Consider the following 16,081-nt stretch of genomic DNA (forward strand, 5'->3'; position numbering starts at 1 on the left):
TTGCCTAGGTGACCCACTAATGTATATATTACTAGCTCATATGCCAATCATCGGTATTCTTCCCTCTCATTGGTCATTGCTTCAGTTGCTTGCCTGGAAATTTAGAAAAGTTTATCTTTTGCCTACTTCCTGTCACCAGCAGTTATTTCTCCTGTAGTTGCTTGAAGTCGTGGAAAGTCTCTGAGTTGATTATTGAGCAGATGTCAAAAGTGACCAGAGAGCAATTTAAAGATAAAAAATGTCATGAAGATTAAAAGTGAATGGCAGTAGAGACAGGAGACGGTGGTTGGTAAGGCTGAGGACACAAGAGCATTGAAGGTGGTTGTCTGTGATTTTTATGTTGAGGCTTGTTAGGGCAGATGAGCGATGAAGTCGTCCTGTCTGTAGACCATTAGCCAACCGCAAGTTCTAAGCACTTACCAGAAGCTCCTTGTGTTAACTCCCTGCCGCAGCACAAAGTCCCTCTTTCTCTTCTGTTTGTTTAGTTGGAAACTCTTCTTGTTCCTCCCTAATATTTCTTAATACTTCATTTGTGATTTTGCGCACACCTACGCCTCACAATACATTCACTTTGAAAAAACTTTGATTCTTTTCTTTGGCTCATTTCTTTTTCTTTTATAATGTGGTACACCCAAGTTCTTGGAAGGTTGTATTTACCAATGGAAAATAATTTATCTTTTTCTTTGAAACACTCGAAATGAAAAACACAATTTAACTCTGGCGTCAATATAAGCTTTCACAAACCATTTGTACTTTTCAAATCAATTTTTCCATTTTGTACAATGAGCCGTTTCTCACCATCCCTAGCTCAGCCGATCAGTATAAGAGTACAAAAAAAAGCATCCAATTCAACAAAAAAATAATTACACAAACAAAGCCTGCGTTGGGGTGTTCTGTCTCCAACTATTGTTTGAATCTGGGTTGTGCCTTTAATTCTAGGGAGCCTGTCAAAAGCAGTTGGCGGTGCTTTGTCCAGGCGTACCTTTTTATTACTACTGTCTGCTTTATTAGCCTTCCACAGAGCAGGAGAGGACAGAAAGAATTGACTGGAGATGCGAATGAAGGTGGCAACTATTGACTAGTTTGTCTTCTCTTGCTTCTGGCAGGGTGCAATGATGCTACAAGGATGCCGCTGTCCAGGCTAGCCCATTAGCACCTAGACTCCACACATGACAACATGACAAGAACAGACCACCACATGCAATGTGGCATTCGCAGGCTTGCTGCGCCGCTTTCACAGCCACCACTTTGCTTCAGCAGCCTTCTGTAGAAATAGCTTTAAATCATCTTCTACTTCCCCCTCAGTCCCCCTTTTTTTCGTTTCTGTCATTTTCCTTTTTAATTGGTCTCAAGATTCAGCAGTGCATGAACACTTCTGTGGCAAAGAGGAGTGTGGGGGGGGAAAAGTTTATTTAAACGTTCAGTGTGTAAGCAGAGAGTTGTGAGCATGTGAGTTAGAGGGCTTGTGTATATTGTTAGATGTGAACGTGCCGTATCTATGTTGGAGCATATGTTGTAGGTGTAAGTGGCTTTTTTTGTGTGCGTGAAGACCATCTGTCACCTAGTAACGGTTTGGGTGATCTCTGGCTGATGTAAGAGCTCCCTGTAGGGATCATAGAGCATAATTATATACAAAGCCTGCAGGTCACAAGTACAGATGGAAAGAGTTTAGCAGCATTGCGCTTATACTCTCTGTGATTTGAAGAGAAATTATTGTATTTCTTTAATGTCAAAGTGAAAAATGATCACATGTAAAAGCCTTGGCAGCTGCAATTTTCTGAATGGCGTGTCTTTAATGTATCAGCAGGTTATTAACGTCTCTCTCTTTGATGATATCCTGCATAGAGGCTGACTGTAAAATGTATATACTGTTTTCTTTTCAGGGTTGTGTTTAGAAAGTCAATTAAAGAACCTTTCAAGCTCCTATCACATCTCAAGGAAATCTAAATGAAAGATAGATATACTTTGTATAATTTGGCTTTAGGTTTCTGACGTCAAATCAGCCACCAGACTTGTTTGGTCTCCTCTCGCTTTCCTTTAACAGTCCAAAGCAGGAAGCAGGGAATGCAGAGGATGCACACATGTGCACTGCTTATATGCTGCACAATTGAAACTTTCCTTCGTATTAGGACAAAACAATGGAAGCTGTACCAGTAACGTCAAAAAAACAAAAAAATGTTGCAATCAAGCCTTTGCCCCTGAGTTTATTCTGGCTGTCAAAACCTTTGCAGCGGCTGATAAAGTAATAAAAATTAAGCTCTGGTGGCAGCGGCATCGCTCCGTGAGTGCACACAGCTTTCCTGTCTTGTGCACCATCTGGAAAACACACCCAGCACATCTATTAAGCACTTACTCCAGCTAAGGACGAGCGCTCCGCTGAAAATGGGTTAATAATGACAATTAAATTGAAGGTAATGTCAGCAGTTGATCTGCCACTCACAAATCATATTATTTTATGTGAATAGCTTTCTGTGCCTAGGAGTGGAATTGCAGTTTTGAATAAGTGTGAGTCACTGAGCCGAGCTATTGAAAATCTACAAAATTGCATTATTTTGTTTTATCAAGACATTCTCTTACTACATGAAGACTTTCCACCCAGAGGCCAGAGCGCAGAGTCGGCTATGTTCTAATATTTAGGATGTAAAGGATAGAAAGTTCTGCTTGGCTCTGCCGTTCTTTCAGACGTATCAGATGCATATGACTTCTTTCCTAGTTTATGCACTTTTTTTTTTTAAATTGAGGAACTCTATTTGGTGTGGTGTTATTTTATCACATTCATAGTTTATCATAATGCAGTGGCACATGGACGTGTTTATTAGCAAAGACAAATGCAGGCACATGATATCCACCTGTCAGTGCTGCGAGATGGAGGTCATCCCTAGTGCTAAAATGAGGCGTACACACACACACCATCAAACCAATTACACTAGTAATTAGAACTGGAAGCTCATTCAGGTGGAAGATTGCCAGCTGAGTTTAAAAACCCACCTGCTAACCGCTCTCTGCAAAATGTTGTCAGATTTAGGCATAAAACCGCCACGTACGTCCATGTTTTTGTTTACTTTCTGAAAGCCTGCCCCCGTGTCTGCGTTTAATGCTCTCCGTCCTGCCTTGTGCATTGGATATATTTGCGTATGTTCTATATTCGTGTTTGTCGGTTTTTGTTTGTGCTGTTGCATCACATTTGGCTAGGAGGACAGGGTGGCTGTATTGGATGTCTGAATGTGTGTATACAGTTGTGCTGATGCTGACAAGCCTTCTAGCAGGGGAGCAGGGATCAGATGTATGCTAATATCACCAGCAGACAGTCTGCTAGTCTGACAGAGGCCCGGCTGCAAGGTTAGGCACTGCTGCAGGAGAAAGAAAACTGAGAGACAGAGAGGGAGACATGATAAGAAATGAAGAGAGGGGGATAGAAAGAAAAGGACGAAGGTAAAATTACATAAGGGTCAAGGGCATTAAAAGAAATAAGTACGCCAGTTCATGTCAGGCTGAGGGAATTAAGAAGCAGGGAGAGCGAAGGTCCACAGATAAACTTTTGTGCCAAAAGAAAACACAGGCCATCTGTCCTTCTGACCTTGCATGCAAAGCACCAGTTGTTGCTGTTGTTGTTTTTGTTGTTGTTGTACAGCCTGTTAAACAGGGAATTTCTCGGGCAAATGTAAAAGAGCGTGTCTTAAAAAGGCAGTGCTTTCAGTTGGCTCCATCACACATCTGGACTGAAGCCAATCGATCATTTTAATTTCATATTTTCATTTATCCTGCAGATTAATCTGTTAATCAGGCAAATAGTCTCGCTGTTAACCCTGAAGTGAGCGTTACTTTTTTCCTGCTTCAATAACAGTCCGATACACAAAGATATTTTAAGTGCAATGATTTGTCCATAAACTCTTCCTTTTGTCATGCCACTTGAACCTTGCTCTTTCCTAGTTTTTAGCTCCTCCAAATCTTTAGACATAGTCTTGAAATTCAGATTGGACTGTGAATGCAGTCTTTGCTTTGGCTATTTTATTCTCAGTAGTTTTTGTTTATTGCCTCCTCCTGTTTGTCCAGGAGCATTGTCTCCTCGGGGGTCCGTCAGAGGGAATAGCTGCATTGGAGTGACTTACTAATAATGCTCAGGAGCCTTCTGAAAATATAGCTGCAATTAATGTTAAGGTGTATTGTAATTAAAATGATGGTGTTTTACAATGTATGGAGGTATTAATCATTTTTAAAGGTATTATACTCCCATTAGTGTTTCAATGCACATGTTGTGGAATGCAAATATGTACTGAGGCAGAGAGGCTGTAGGGGGTATGATATTTGCCTTTTTTTTTGTTGTTGTTTTTTGTTTATGCTGTTATATCAATGTTCCATCAGATCGTGCTAATGCACAAAGTGTACCACATGTGATCCTGCAAATGGAAAGATGTGACTAGCTGAAGCTATTCCATAGAGTGACCGTAATCCGAGTCAGCGCTAACCAGCGCTTCTGAATCGGGACCTGGCTATGTGATGGTTTGGTTGCTGCGTTAATATTTCTGTTTGTCATATCAAAATATGTTTTTAACGAGTTTATAGGAATTACTTTTTTTAACTTACTATGAAATATGAGAGCTATAGGTCGATTGATTCAGCCTGTGCAAAAGTATTTTTGTAGGAATCATTTATTGCAGTTGGGTGTGCTTGTGCGGTTTGTTTGCCTGGCCACATGTGAAATATGTTAGCAGTGGTATGATTGCAGTGTTTGTCTTCTGTTGATGCATGCACACAATGGATGGAAAGAGTGAGGGTATTTGTATTTCCTGTTTGGTGTGTGATTGATGGATGTGCTGCATATGTGGAAAAGGCAAATGCCTTCTGTTTAAGTGGTTACGCTGAATGCACTGCGCCACAGAGCACTTCGTGTAAAGGGCAGTGAATGTGAAGTGCGGAGGCATTTACATATAGATGTATATACATTATTTGAGTCACTGTAAGACCCACGTCTGTGCGCTTCGCTGGTTAAGTGATGTTTAAAATGAGTTGTTTCTAACTCAGCATTCATATCAATTAATTCCTTTCCACTGCGAGCCGACCCACCCTGAACAGGAAGCAGCATCAGTGGAAGGACTATCGACACCCACACACAGCCCCAATGCGTTGGCCACAACCCTAGTATCTTACTAATGGACAGCAAGTCTCCAGAGGAGGGGCAAAATGGGAGCAGGCGATGGAGAAGGGATTCTTGACAGATGGGAATCGGAAATCTATATGATGATGGTAATGTTCTGGGTGAGACTAGAGAAGTACAACTAGCTGCAGACCTAATTCATCCAAGGGGGGGTAAGGGGGGGCACGCTGTGGACTAAGACAAAGGAAGGGTCATTCACTCTTGAATCTTCGAGAATACAGGAGAGAGATTTTTTTTTTCCCCCCCTGCTGCCTCTCTGTCATCATCATAATCCTCATCACCACACTGCACACTTCATGACTATTTCATGACCTTTGTTTCTGTCAACTCCCAGCCTTTCCTGAGTGTGTATTACTCTACAACCAGAAGGTTTTCTGGGAAACTCGGCTTCCTAGTTTGTCCTTGCTTAGCACTGTTCACACTGTACTGTGTGAGATTCTCTGAGGCATATCTGATGCTTTTGGCAGCAACTTAAGAAAAGTGATAAAGTACTCCTTCTTTTATCAGAAATATTATTTCTACTATACTTTTCTTTGACTCTATAATCTATAAAATACTTGACCTTTACTAACAGTGTTGCACTTCAACTCAACATTTATTTCCATCACAACTATTTTTCTGACTCTGACTTTAAAATTCTTTCTCCGTAGATATAGCTTTCAGTCATGGTCATCCCATTCAATCCATATGGACTCTCTCTTGTCCAACATTTCCAGTCTGTAAGGATTTCTGTGTGTATCAAAACAGGCCTGGCTGTCATCCTCCCTTGCTAACTGTTGTAACTCTGTAATGAAAGGAATGCAGCCAACTCTTGAAAGCTGGATGGCCTCACGGGCCATGCAGCTACAAAGGGACTCTCCCTTGCTGCCCTTTGTAGCACGTGTTATTCTGAACTTCATGCCCTGACGCCCCAGCATTACCTTAAGGCTGAACTCCAGTACCTCACAGACACATCATATCTGCCTCTACTTTGTCCTCGAGGGAGAGCGAGTGTCCTAAAGGGCTGGTTCAGTCAAGGCAAGATTGCTGTATCTTTCCTGCTTTTAAACAGTTTAAAAGGAGGGAATGAAATAATCAGGCAAATGGAGATGTGGTATTTGGGTAGACCATGCTTATAATGCTATTTGCGATTACACAGGGGGGTGAGTGATGGGATGGGTCAGACTTTGACCCTTGTATCCTCTGCGCCTCACCACGCCCTCCCTCAGGGAATTCCAATCTCCAACTCACATGACCCAGGTTGCTGACCTCTCTCTCTCCTTCCTCTTGTACCCATTCTCGTTAGTGCACATGGAGAGGATGGGGGTACAAACTTCACACCCTCCTTTGCCTCCCTACAGTGCCTTGCCCTCCTTTCCATCTCCTGTTATTCTGCCTACTGTCACGTTTCAGGGTCGAAGGCAGATACAACGCAGGCCTTAAACCAGCCCAGGGCCTCGAGATGGTGGTATGCGGCTGGACATGCGCAGCAGACACCAGGCCTCGGGGTGAACTAGGAAACTGTCTGCCTGACTATTCTGCACCTGGACTGCTGCACTGAGACTAGCTAAGCACAAGCAGTGGTGTCTTTATGGGAAAGAGGAAATGTATTCCCCTAATGACTAGATCTATTGTGTGAAATGCTGCACTTAGGCTGCCAGCAGACGTGCTGTAGAAACAAGCTGAATTGTGCAGTTGCAGTTTAATATAAATTCTGTTTCTGTCAGTGACTTTGGTGCAGCCGTCACTCAGCGAGACATTTCATTTTTCTCTATTATTCACTGTGTTGGAAACTATTGCATCCTCACAACAGACCAGCAAAAATAACATCAACACTTTTTTTTGTTGCTACTTTTTTCTTTTTAAGCCTATCTCCTTGTCATACACACACACGCGTGCATGCACACACATTAACTTGCACTCTGCTCTAGTGAATATGTGGGCTGACTGTCACAAAATCTATATGAACTTGGAGGTCCATGTACACCTTGCACACACGGGAACATAATTAGAAAAAGATAGGTAGGGTCAGCAGAGCAGATGCTAGCAGGGCATCTGTAAGAGTGCTGAGCCTGGCCAGCCGCCAAGTCCATATAGAATTTTGGAGTGCTTGACTGCACTTAATCCAGACCCTCACTGCTGGTCGCAAACATGACCTATTTCACACATGAAGTGATCATCACCAGGATCTTGATTACATAGGATACATTCTGGGTCATCTTTATGTGCACGCATGTGCAAGCTCAGATGAAACATTCATGCTAATGTGGTTCTTCACTAGGGTTTCCTTACTTATCTGTAAAGGTAATACCCCCTCTCAGCTCATGCAGTAGACAGCTACTTCAAGCATGTCACAACAGTTTACGCTACAGAGATAAGTTTTACAAGCTAGCAATGCAAAAATAGAGCCCGCAGACCTACCAGAAATCCCTTTTGGTTTACTCTGGGGGAATAAAAAGAAATGCAGTATATGCAATTTATAATAAGTGACATTGCTGTACAGACTAGCAGTAGCTGTAAAATTAAAGGTTACCACCTATGAGGGATCCACTAATAATATGGCAGCTACAAATATGTATTGTAGTATGTATTGTATTTATTGATGGTCTTGAGTACCATGCAGCTTTTTAATTTCATGTCTGTGAAGGATGTCTGTATACAGCACAGCAAAGGATCATGTAGACACTGTATATTAAGAAATGATTATTATTATTATGCTGAATAGATGTTCAATTAAGTCAGTGGACCATGTCCAGGGGCAGCAGGTCTCTTTTCTTTCTGGTGAATGCAGTTGAGGGATCTGCTGAGGTCATCTGTGTAATGCGAACATAATTAGGTCAGTGAACAGGTTTGTTATTAACCCACAGATACCTCGATAAATACCACAGTGCAGTCCTTCCCATCCAGTTAAAGTGGTGTGTGTACATTCATATACTATCAAGCAAGTAGACACACACATACCCAGCGAGAGAAGGAGATGAATTAATCACAATTCCTAGGTCATATTCATATTTGATCCTATCGACCATCAAGTCAGGCTGTACACAGTGTACAATGCATATTGTTATTATAGGGATTTGGTCCACCTCTGTGAGCTTTGATGCATTTTTCATGCATGTTTCCTCTATAAATATCAAAACACGAGGTATTCTATTTGATATGGATTCCTTTTCCTGCTGGTGCTGGGTTATACACCTGGTTAAGCACAGGGGCACTCTTGTCTCTGTAATTTTAATCCACAGCCTGAGTGGAATTTACTTTTAGCAAAACACTAGGCTTCAGCTGGGAACTTTGATTAGTGGCACTCCCTTTCAAATGAAACTCAGAAATGCAGTATATAAAAGATGTAGTAGTCATTACATAGCAGGTTGGGTGTAGCTTTTTTTAAAGTCTACACTATTTTCTAACACACACAAGTTTCTTACCATTTTTTCTTGTCATTGTTCGTATCTCTGGTGAATCAGAGTTGGACAGTGAGGTTCATTTTAGGGAATCCGCAGATCTGTGTTGCCTGACAAACTCGATTCAAAAATAATGAAGGCTTTGGCTGCTTTTGTGTTCTCTGTCAAAAGAGCTGTTCGTGATTAATAGTGGTTTTAATGTCTGTTTTTACTACATAAATGACTCAGTTATGACATGGAGGGGGTGGTCTCCATCATTTTGAAATGCAGTGCATGCTATCTGTCTGAGAGCTTAACAAGATTTTCATTCCATACAAATTGTGTTGTAACACCCTTTCATGCCTCATCCTTTCCCTTTTCTTAACTTATTTTTAGACCTAATCTACCAGTCGAATAAATAATACTGAGATGAGCAACTAAGCATCTCTATATGGTCTTATGTGTTTTTGCCTTTTTCTTACTTGCAATGCAGCCATTTCTTGCTTCTGATTTAGGTAAATATGCATGACATTAATGATGGTACAGGAGCCAACTCTTATCTGTTTGGTTATAAACATAGGAAAACATGTTTTTGATGGAAACAAGTCAGCCAACAGGCAATGCAGCCTTTTAAAATGCAGATGGCTTTCCCTAGTTGGCCAATTAGTAACTTTAGCTCTGGAACACTTATCTTCTTTCATCTTCCTGTGTGTGTCTTTCATTTAGGGTGCCGAGAGCTTGGTGTGCCTTTTTCTACAAGAGTGTCGTGCTACTTGTGTGCATATGTTTGCGTGCACAGTCGTTTGTCTGTTTGCTGCAGTAGTGAAAGAGCTACATTACTTTCCTCCAATGTTGCTGCGAGTGAGGCAAACCAACCAGACTGTTAGAAGCCAGATAATAAGCCAAAACACACATTGCGTTGCAATGAACATGAGAATGAAATGTGGAAGGCACCACTGTTAGCACTGCAGTTCTGGCAGCATTAAAATTAAATGAGTTAAACTGGGAAAAAATTGCCTTTAACTGAGTTACAGCTGGGTTAAGTAATATGCAGCATTCCAACAGCTTTACCACTGACCTCAATCTTTTCAGGAAATATTCAGTGGAGGAATAGGATCAGAGATTAACAATTGTTAACAGAACACAGGCACATAGTAGGAATTTAGATGCGAGGCACAGTAGCTAAAGGTTATCATTAGAATAGTGGAATTTTTTTTTTTGTATATCTCTAGATTAAATCTCACTTTTGTCTCTCTCTTTCTATCATGCAGGACCAAGCCTCAGACCAGTGAGCTTCTCTTGCATGGAAACCCTGCTTCCTTGGCAGCCTGCTCCTCTCTCTAGAGCTCACGGCCAGCATGGCAGGATGAGCCTCTGCCAGCAACGATGATGGCCAAAAAGCAAGATCCGCGGCCACCCACCTACAACCTGGTTGTGCTTGGGCTGTCCGGCACAGAGAAGGAGAAAGGGCAATGCGGTGTGGGCAAGTCCTGCCTGTGTAACCGCTTTGTCCGGCCAAGTGCAGATGACTTCTACCTAGATCACACCTCTGTTCTCAGTACCAGTGACTTTGGAGGGCGTGTAGTGAACAATGACCACTTCCTATACTGGGGAGAGGCTGTAAGGACAATGGAGGAGGGGTCAGAATGCCGTATAAATGTGGTGGAGCAGACTGAGTTCATTGATGATCAGACGTTTCAGCCACACCGAAGCACGGCACTGCAGCCTTACATCAAGAGGGCAGCTTCCACCAAGCTGGCTTCAGCTGAAAAGCTGATGTACTTTTGCACAGATCAGCTGGGGCTGGAGCAAGACTTTGAGCAGAAACAGATGCCGGAAGGCAAGCTTATGGTGGATGGCTTCTTACTCTCTGTAGATGTTAGCAGGGGTATGAACCGTAGCTTTGAGGATCAGATGAAGTTTGTTACCAACCTATATAACCAGCTAGCAAAAACAAAAAAGCCTGTGGTTCTGGTCCTTACCAAATGTGATGAAGGTGTTGAGCGGTATATTAAAGACTCACACACTTTTGCCCTAACTAAGAAGAATCTACAGGTGGTAGAAACCTCAGCACGTTCCAATGTCAATGTTGACCTAGCCTTTTTTACACTGATTCAATTAATAGACAAGAGTAGGGGAAAGCCCAAGATTATCCCCTACTTTGAGGCACTGAAACAGCAGAGTCAACAGATTGCCTCAGCCAAAGACCGCTATGAGTGGCTGGTCAACCGAATTGTAAAGAACTACAATGAGACCTGGCCTGTTGTCAGTCGGCGCATGCAGACTGCCCCCGAGTACAAGGACTATGTTTTTCTTGAGGGCACTGCTAAAGCCAAGAAGCTCTTCCAGCAGCATGTGCATAGACTTAAACAAGAACACATAGAGAAACTTAGGAAGCTCTATCTAAGTACTCTGCCACAGGCACTGTCTACACTCTTACCACAGTTGGATGAGATAGACCACTTGAGCTGGTCTGGAGTTCAGAAAGTCCTGGAGACTAAAAGAGATTTCTGTCAGTGGTTTGTTGTGCTAGATGATACACCTTGGGAGACCACAACACACATTGATAACATGGAAGATGATCGCATCCCACAAGACCTACTGGAGACACCAGCAGCGGAAGCCATTTATGAGTCCCATCTGGTGCAGCTAAGGAATGAGCGGAAACGGGCTGAAATGAGATGGGAGTTCAAGGAGAAGTTAAGTGTCTCTCCTTTTATCACACCAGGGAAGCCATGGGAGGAGGCCAGAAGCTTCATCATGAATGAAGAGTTCTACCAGTGGCTGGATGAAGCTGAATATCTGGATATCTACAATAAACACCAGAAAGAAATCATCGACCGGGCCAAAGAAGACTTTCAAGAATTGCTCCTTGAATATTCTGAGCTCTTTTATGAGTTAGAGTTGGATGCAAAACCGAGTACAGAGAAAATGGGAGCCATTCGAGAAGTGCTGGGGGAGGAGCAAAGATTTAAGGCCCTTCAGAAGCTGCAGGCAGAAAGGGATGCTCTTGTACTGAAACATATCCACTTTATCTATCACCCCACAAAGGAATCCTGTCCCAACAATCCGCACTGTGTGGATACTAAGATAGAGCAGATACTGGCCTCCAGATTCCCAACTCGGTACCCTTCATCAGACTGTGCGAGACTGGAAGGGGGGAGAGCTGAACGGATAAATCTTGTCATTCTAGGAAAAGATGGGCTAGCCAGAGAGATGGCCAATGAGATAAGAGCCTTGTGCACCAGTGACGACCGGTACGTGTTAGATGGAAAACTGTATGAGCTGACCCTCCGTCCCATAGAGGGCAATGTACGTCTCCCAGTTAATTCCTTCTACACACCAACCTTTACACCGCATGGCTGCCTATGTTTGTACAATTCAAAGGAATCTCTCTCCTATGTTGTTGAGAGTATAGAGAAGCTTAGAGAGTCGACTATTAGCAGAAGGGAAAGGGAAAACAGCTTATCTCAACTGCCACTGTCCCTCCTTCTGGTCACCAAGAGGGGGGTGGGGTCCATAGGGGATATTGGAGGGGAGACAGCTCAAACTCTCATACAACAAGGGCAGCAGGTAGCTGCAAAGCTACAGAGTTCTTACCTAGACCCTGCCTCTCCAGGCATGGGTTATGGCCGCAATGTCAGCGAGAAGCAGATCACTCAGATGTTGAAAGGACTCTTAGAAATACGTAGAAACATAGGGAGCAGCTCCCCTCCACTACCTCCTCCATCCTCCAGAGACTCTCAGTCCCAGTCAATGCTCGAGGCAGACCTGAGGATAGTCATGTGCCTGATGTGCGGAGACACCTACGACCTAGACCAACTCCTTGCTCCCTTCCTTTTGCCCCAGCATTGTCGTCCTTCCTCGAGCCTCGGTGGTGGCACCTCTGTTCTGCTGGATCTTAGTATAGGAGGTCAGAAGCAGAATATCGAGCTGTCATTGCTCTCCTTCCATTCCTCATTAGCCCTTCGCAAGGCTGGGCTCGTCCATGGCTACATTGCTGTTTACTCTACTCGCCGCAAGGCCTCTTTGGAGACATTATGTGCTTTTCTGTGTGAGGTACAAGACATCATCCCAATCCAGTTATTAGCAGTAGGGGAGAGCCAGATGGAGCTGTCAGATTCAGACTCTGCTAAGGAACAAGTTATTCAGGGGGAAGAATTGGCTCATGAAATAGAGGCAAGATTTAACACGGTAATATGTGGACATGGTGGCGTAGTAGGTGGTCTTCATAAGATAGATCTCTTCCAGCCTTTCTTAAAAGAGGCGATGGAGAAGCGCACCATTGTTGAGGCCACACACATGTATGACAATGTAGCAGAGGCATGCACCAATGAGAGCGTCAGCCCTCGTGGTGGCTCTCCCAGCCCGGTTACACTTTTGGACTCAGAAGATGATATTGATCCATCACCTCCTTACCCTACCCTGAGGGAGGATACTCTCAGCTCCCAACTGGGAAGCTTCAAGCTGTCAGAAATGGATTCAGATGATCCCTTCTCTTTCATTTCCGAGCTTAGCACTTTTGAGAGCAAGGTGAACAACAAAGTTCCTCCACAAGTGAAGCCCAAGCCAGTCCTTAAGGTTAATCTTGGCCCTTACATGGACCAACAGGGAGGCACCAACCGCCGCTCTTTGCCCCAAGCTGTCACCTGGGCCCGAGGTAGTGATGGTGGCTATGACCCCTCAGACTATGCTGAGCCAATGGATGCTGTGAGCAAACCTAGACACACAGAAGAGGAAAATATTTACTCTGTCCCACATGACAGCACACAGGGCAAGATTATCACCATCCGCAATGCCAACAAGGGTCATTCAAATGGGAGTGCTGGGGGGAATGGGTCAGACAGTGAAGCTGATAGCAGTTCACTGGAGCGCAGAAGAAAATTGTCTGCGATTGGCATAAAGCCTAAGCTTTACAGAGACAGATCCAAACGGCTTGGGAAGTTCAGCAATTTTAGGACGAGCTTTTCTATCGGCAGCGATGATGAGATGGGGAGTTCATTCAAGGCGAGCCAGGATGACGAAGCACTTAAGAAAGACAACTCCACTGAGGATAGTGAGGATCCTAAAAAGAGAAATATTCTCAAAAGCCTGCGCAGAACTAAGGTTAGTGTTCATGCAACTATCTGCTTAAGTTCAATATGAGTGCCATTTTGGTTTAAAAAATTCTGTAAATTAACTCATAAATTCAGAGCACTTTCTTTTTCTTAGTTTAGCAGTTTCCAACACAACAGTTACCAAGCTTTATTGCCAAATGTTCAGTATTTATTATTGAACCAATCGCCTACTCAAGTGCATTTTAAACTGTAAAATTTTCTTAATAACCTCCTCACGTCCTTTAATTGTTTTGGCAGATTAAAGTGTCTAATGCTAAAGTAAGGTAAAATTATTTTTTAAGCAAAAGAAGAAAACATTTGTAATGGTTAATTTTAAATATTCAAAACATGCCAGGTTTACTTTTTAATATATTTGCCTCACATATAATTATAATGTATAGAAAATCTGTATGAAAAATACCTCAAAGAGACAAGTGTGTTTACATATAGTTTATATAAATTCATCTGTATACATGTAGAAAATAGACGCATAAAATGTCCATAATCTCTCCAATATGATTAGTTCTTGTTTGAGATTGAACAGCTGTTTGCTGTTGCGATTAAATGTGTTTCTAACTAAACTCAAGGAATTTCTAATGAGTTGAGAAAGATCTGTCTTCTCTGAAGCTTAGCCCACTGATAACATGACATATACTGTAGGGGGTTTGTATAAAAGGATGTCTGCAATATTTTTTCACTGACCGCTCTGTGGGATCCCTCTAAACTACCCAGATCATCAGAGATAATGGAGGCAAACTCTGGTCAGTAAACCTCTATACCAGAAAGCAGAAACTCTTAATGAATAGGGACAGAGCCGTGGTATAGACTGTGCTATTTCATCTGTCTGTGTCCATCTCTATCTGGTATCTTCAGGTTTCCCTAGAGGAATAATGTTAGACATTGATCTTTTGCAAGGTTCTTAAACGTCTTTCTATACTGGCACTTAAAACAGATTAAAACAGATACTAAATCACTGCAGACTTTTAGAAAACTAGGTGCGAACATCCCTGCTAATAGCACTAACAAGCAAAAAAACAGAATAAGAATATAAGGAAAGTAATCTTTGTTTCAAATTAAAACCTTCCTTTTTAGATTGATCTACGGTATGTGAAGTCTGTATGTAACAGCAGAGTCACTATATGTAGTGTAATGTTTTTGTTGCTTTTACTGTCGTACTGCAGTGAAGTTTTGACTAAGACTGGACTGATTATCTTTATTTGCTTCCTTCCGTTACTTTTCTCATATTCTCAGTTTGGTCTCCTGTTCTTGCTGATTCATACTGCTTCTCACATTCCTGTCACTTTTTTCCTCTCCCCCCATTATATTCTTGTCTTTTGGACACACGTATCTCCTACTTTACTTGATTTCTGTCTCCCCATTTCTTTTCCTTCCTGTGCTTGTCTCTCACCCACATGCAGTGACCTTACAGTGTTCGGCTTATCAGCCTGGTATGCTGTTCATTCACACACATGGTGCGGTATAGAAGTGCCAACTGAACAGCAGTTACATCTGTGTATGTTGTGCTTCTGTGTCTGTGATAATTACCATGGCTGTCAGCAGAGAGGAACAGGAGGGGGATGATTAATGTTTTCACACACTCAGATGTGATGTCCAAGTACCTGAATAGAAGCTGTCCTCCCGGATAATTCAACTGCTAAGATCGCATTCTGTAGCACTTGTTGCCATTCATCCCACTGGGGGGAAAAAAGTGAGAACCTTTAAAACACAAGGTAGCAGGATTTGTGAGCAGACTAGTTCAAGTAGTACACTCAGTGGCACTTTATTATGTACTTGCTAGTATTGAGTTAGATCCTTTTGCCTTCAGAACGGTCTTAATTCTTTGTGGCATGGATTCACCAGGGTGCTGCAAAAGTTCCTCAGAGCTTTGGGGCTATATTAACATGACAGCATCACACAGTCGCTGCACAGTTGTCACCTGCACATCAATAATGTGAATCTCCTGTTCCACCAAATCCCAAAAGTGCTTTATTGGATCAAGATCAGGTGACTGTGGAGGCTGTTTGAGTACATCGGGCTCACTCTTATGTTCAAGAAGTCAGTTTGAGATGCCGTGAGCTTTGTGGCATGCTGTTATTCTGCTGGAAGCAGCCATCAGAAGATGGGTACGCTGTGGTCGCATGGTCAGCAACAGTATTCAGGTAAACTGTGGCCTTTAAAGAGCCCCAAAGTGTGCCAAGAAAATGTCCTCCACAATGTTATTCCATCACCAGAAACCTGAACAAGGCAGGATGGATGCATGCTTTCATGTTCATCCCAAATTCTAAACGTTGATGCTGACAGCAGCCATGCCACATTCAGAGTCACTTAAATTTTCACTTAAAACTTCTGCAGATCATATTAACGATGTATACATGCCTAAATGCATTAAATTCCCACGTGATTGGCTTGCATTAAAAAGCAGTTTTGCATGTACCCAACAAGGTGGCCGGTGACTGTATGTTAGCAAGTAC

General features: G+C 42.7%; 1 protein-coding gene across 1 annotated transcript in view; it reads left to right on the forward strand.

Annotated features, from left to right (window-relative positions):
- The window catches only part of arhgap35a (Rho GTPase activating protein 35a), a 57,870-nt gene that overhangs the window by 28,377 nt on the left and 13,412 nt on the right, over positions 1 to 16,081 (forward strand). Inside the window, exon 2 of the mRNA XM_026192419.2 lies at positions 9,786 to 13,620. Within this exon, the coding sequence (XP_026048204.1) occupies positions 9,901 to 13,620 (3,720 nt within the window). The 5' untranslated portion in view covers positions 9,786 to 9,900. The remainder of the gene's footprint in view (positions 1 to 9,785; positions 13,621 to 16,081) is intronic.

Source organism: Astatotilapia calliptera, chromosome 14 (genome assembly GCF_964374335.1).
Source record: "Astatotilapia calliptera chromosome 14, fAstCal68.1, whole genome shotgun sequence".
Lineage (NCBI taxonomy): Eukaryota > Metazoa > Chordata > Actinopteri > Cichliformes > Cichlidae > Astatotilapia > Astatotilapia calliptera.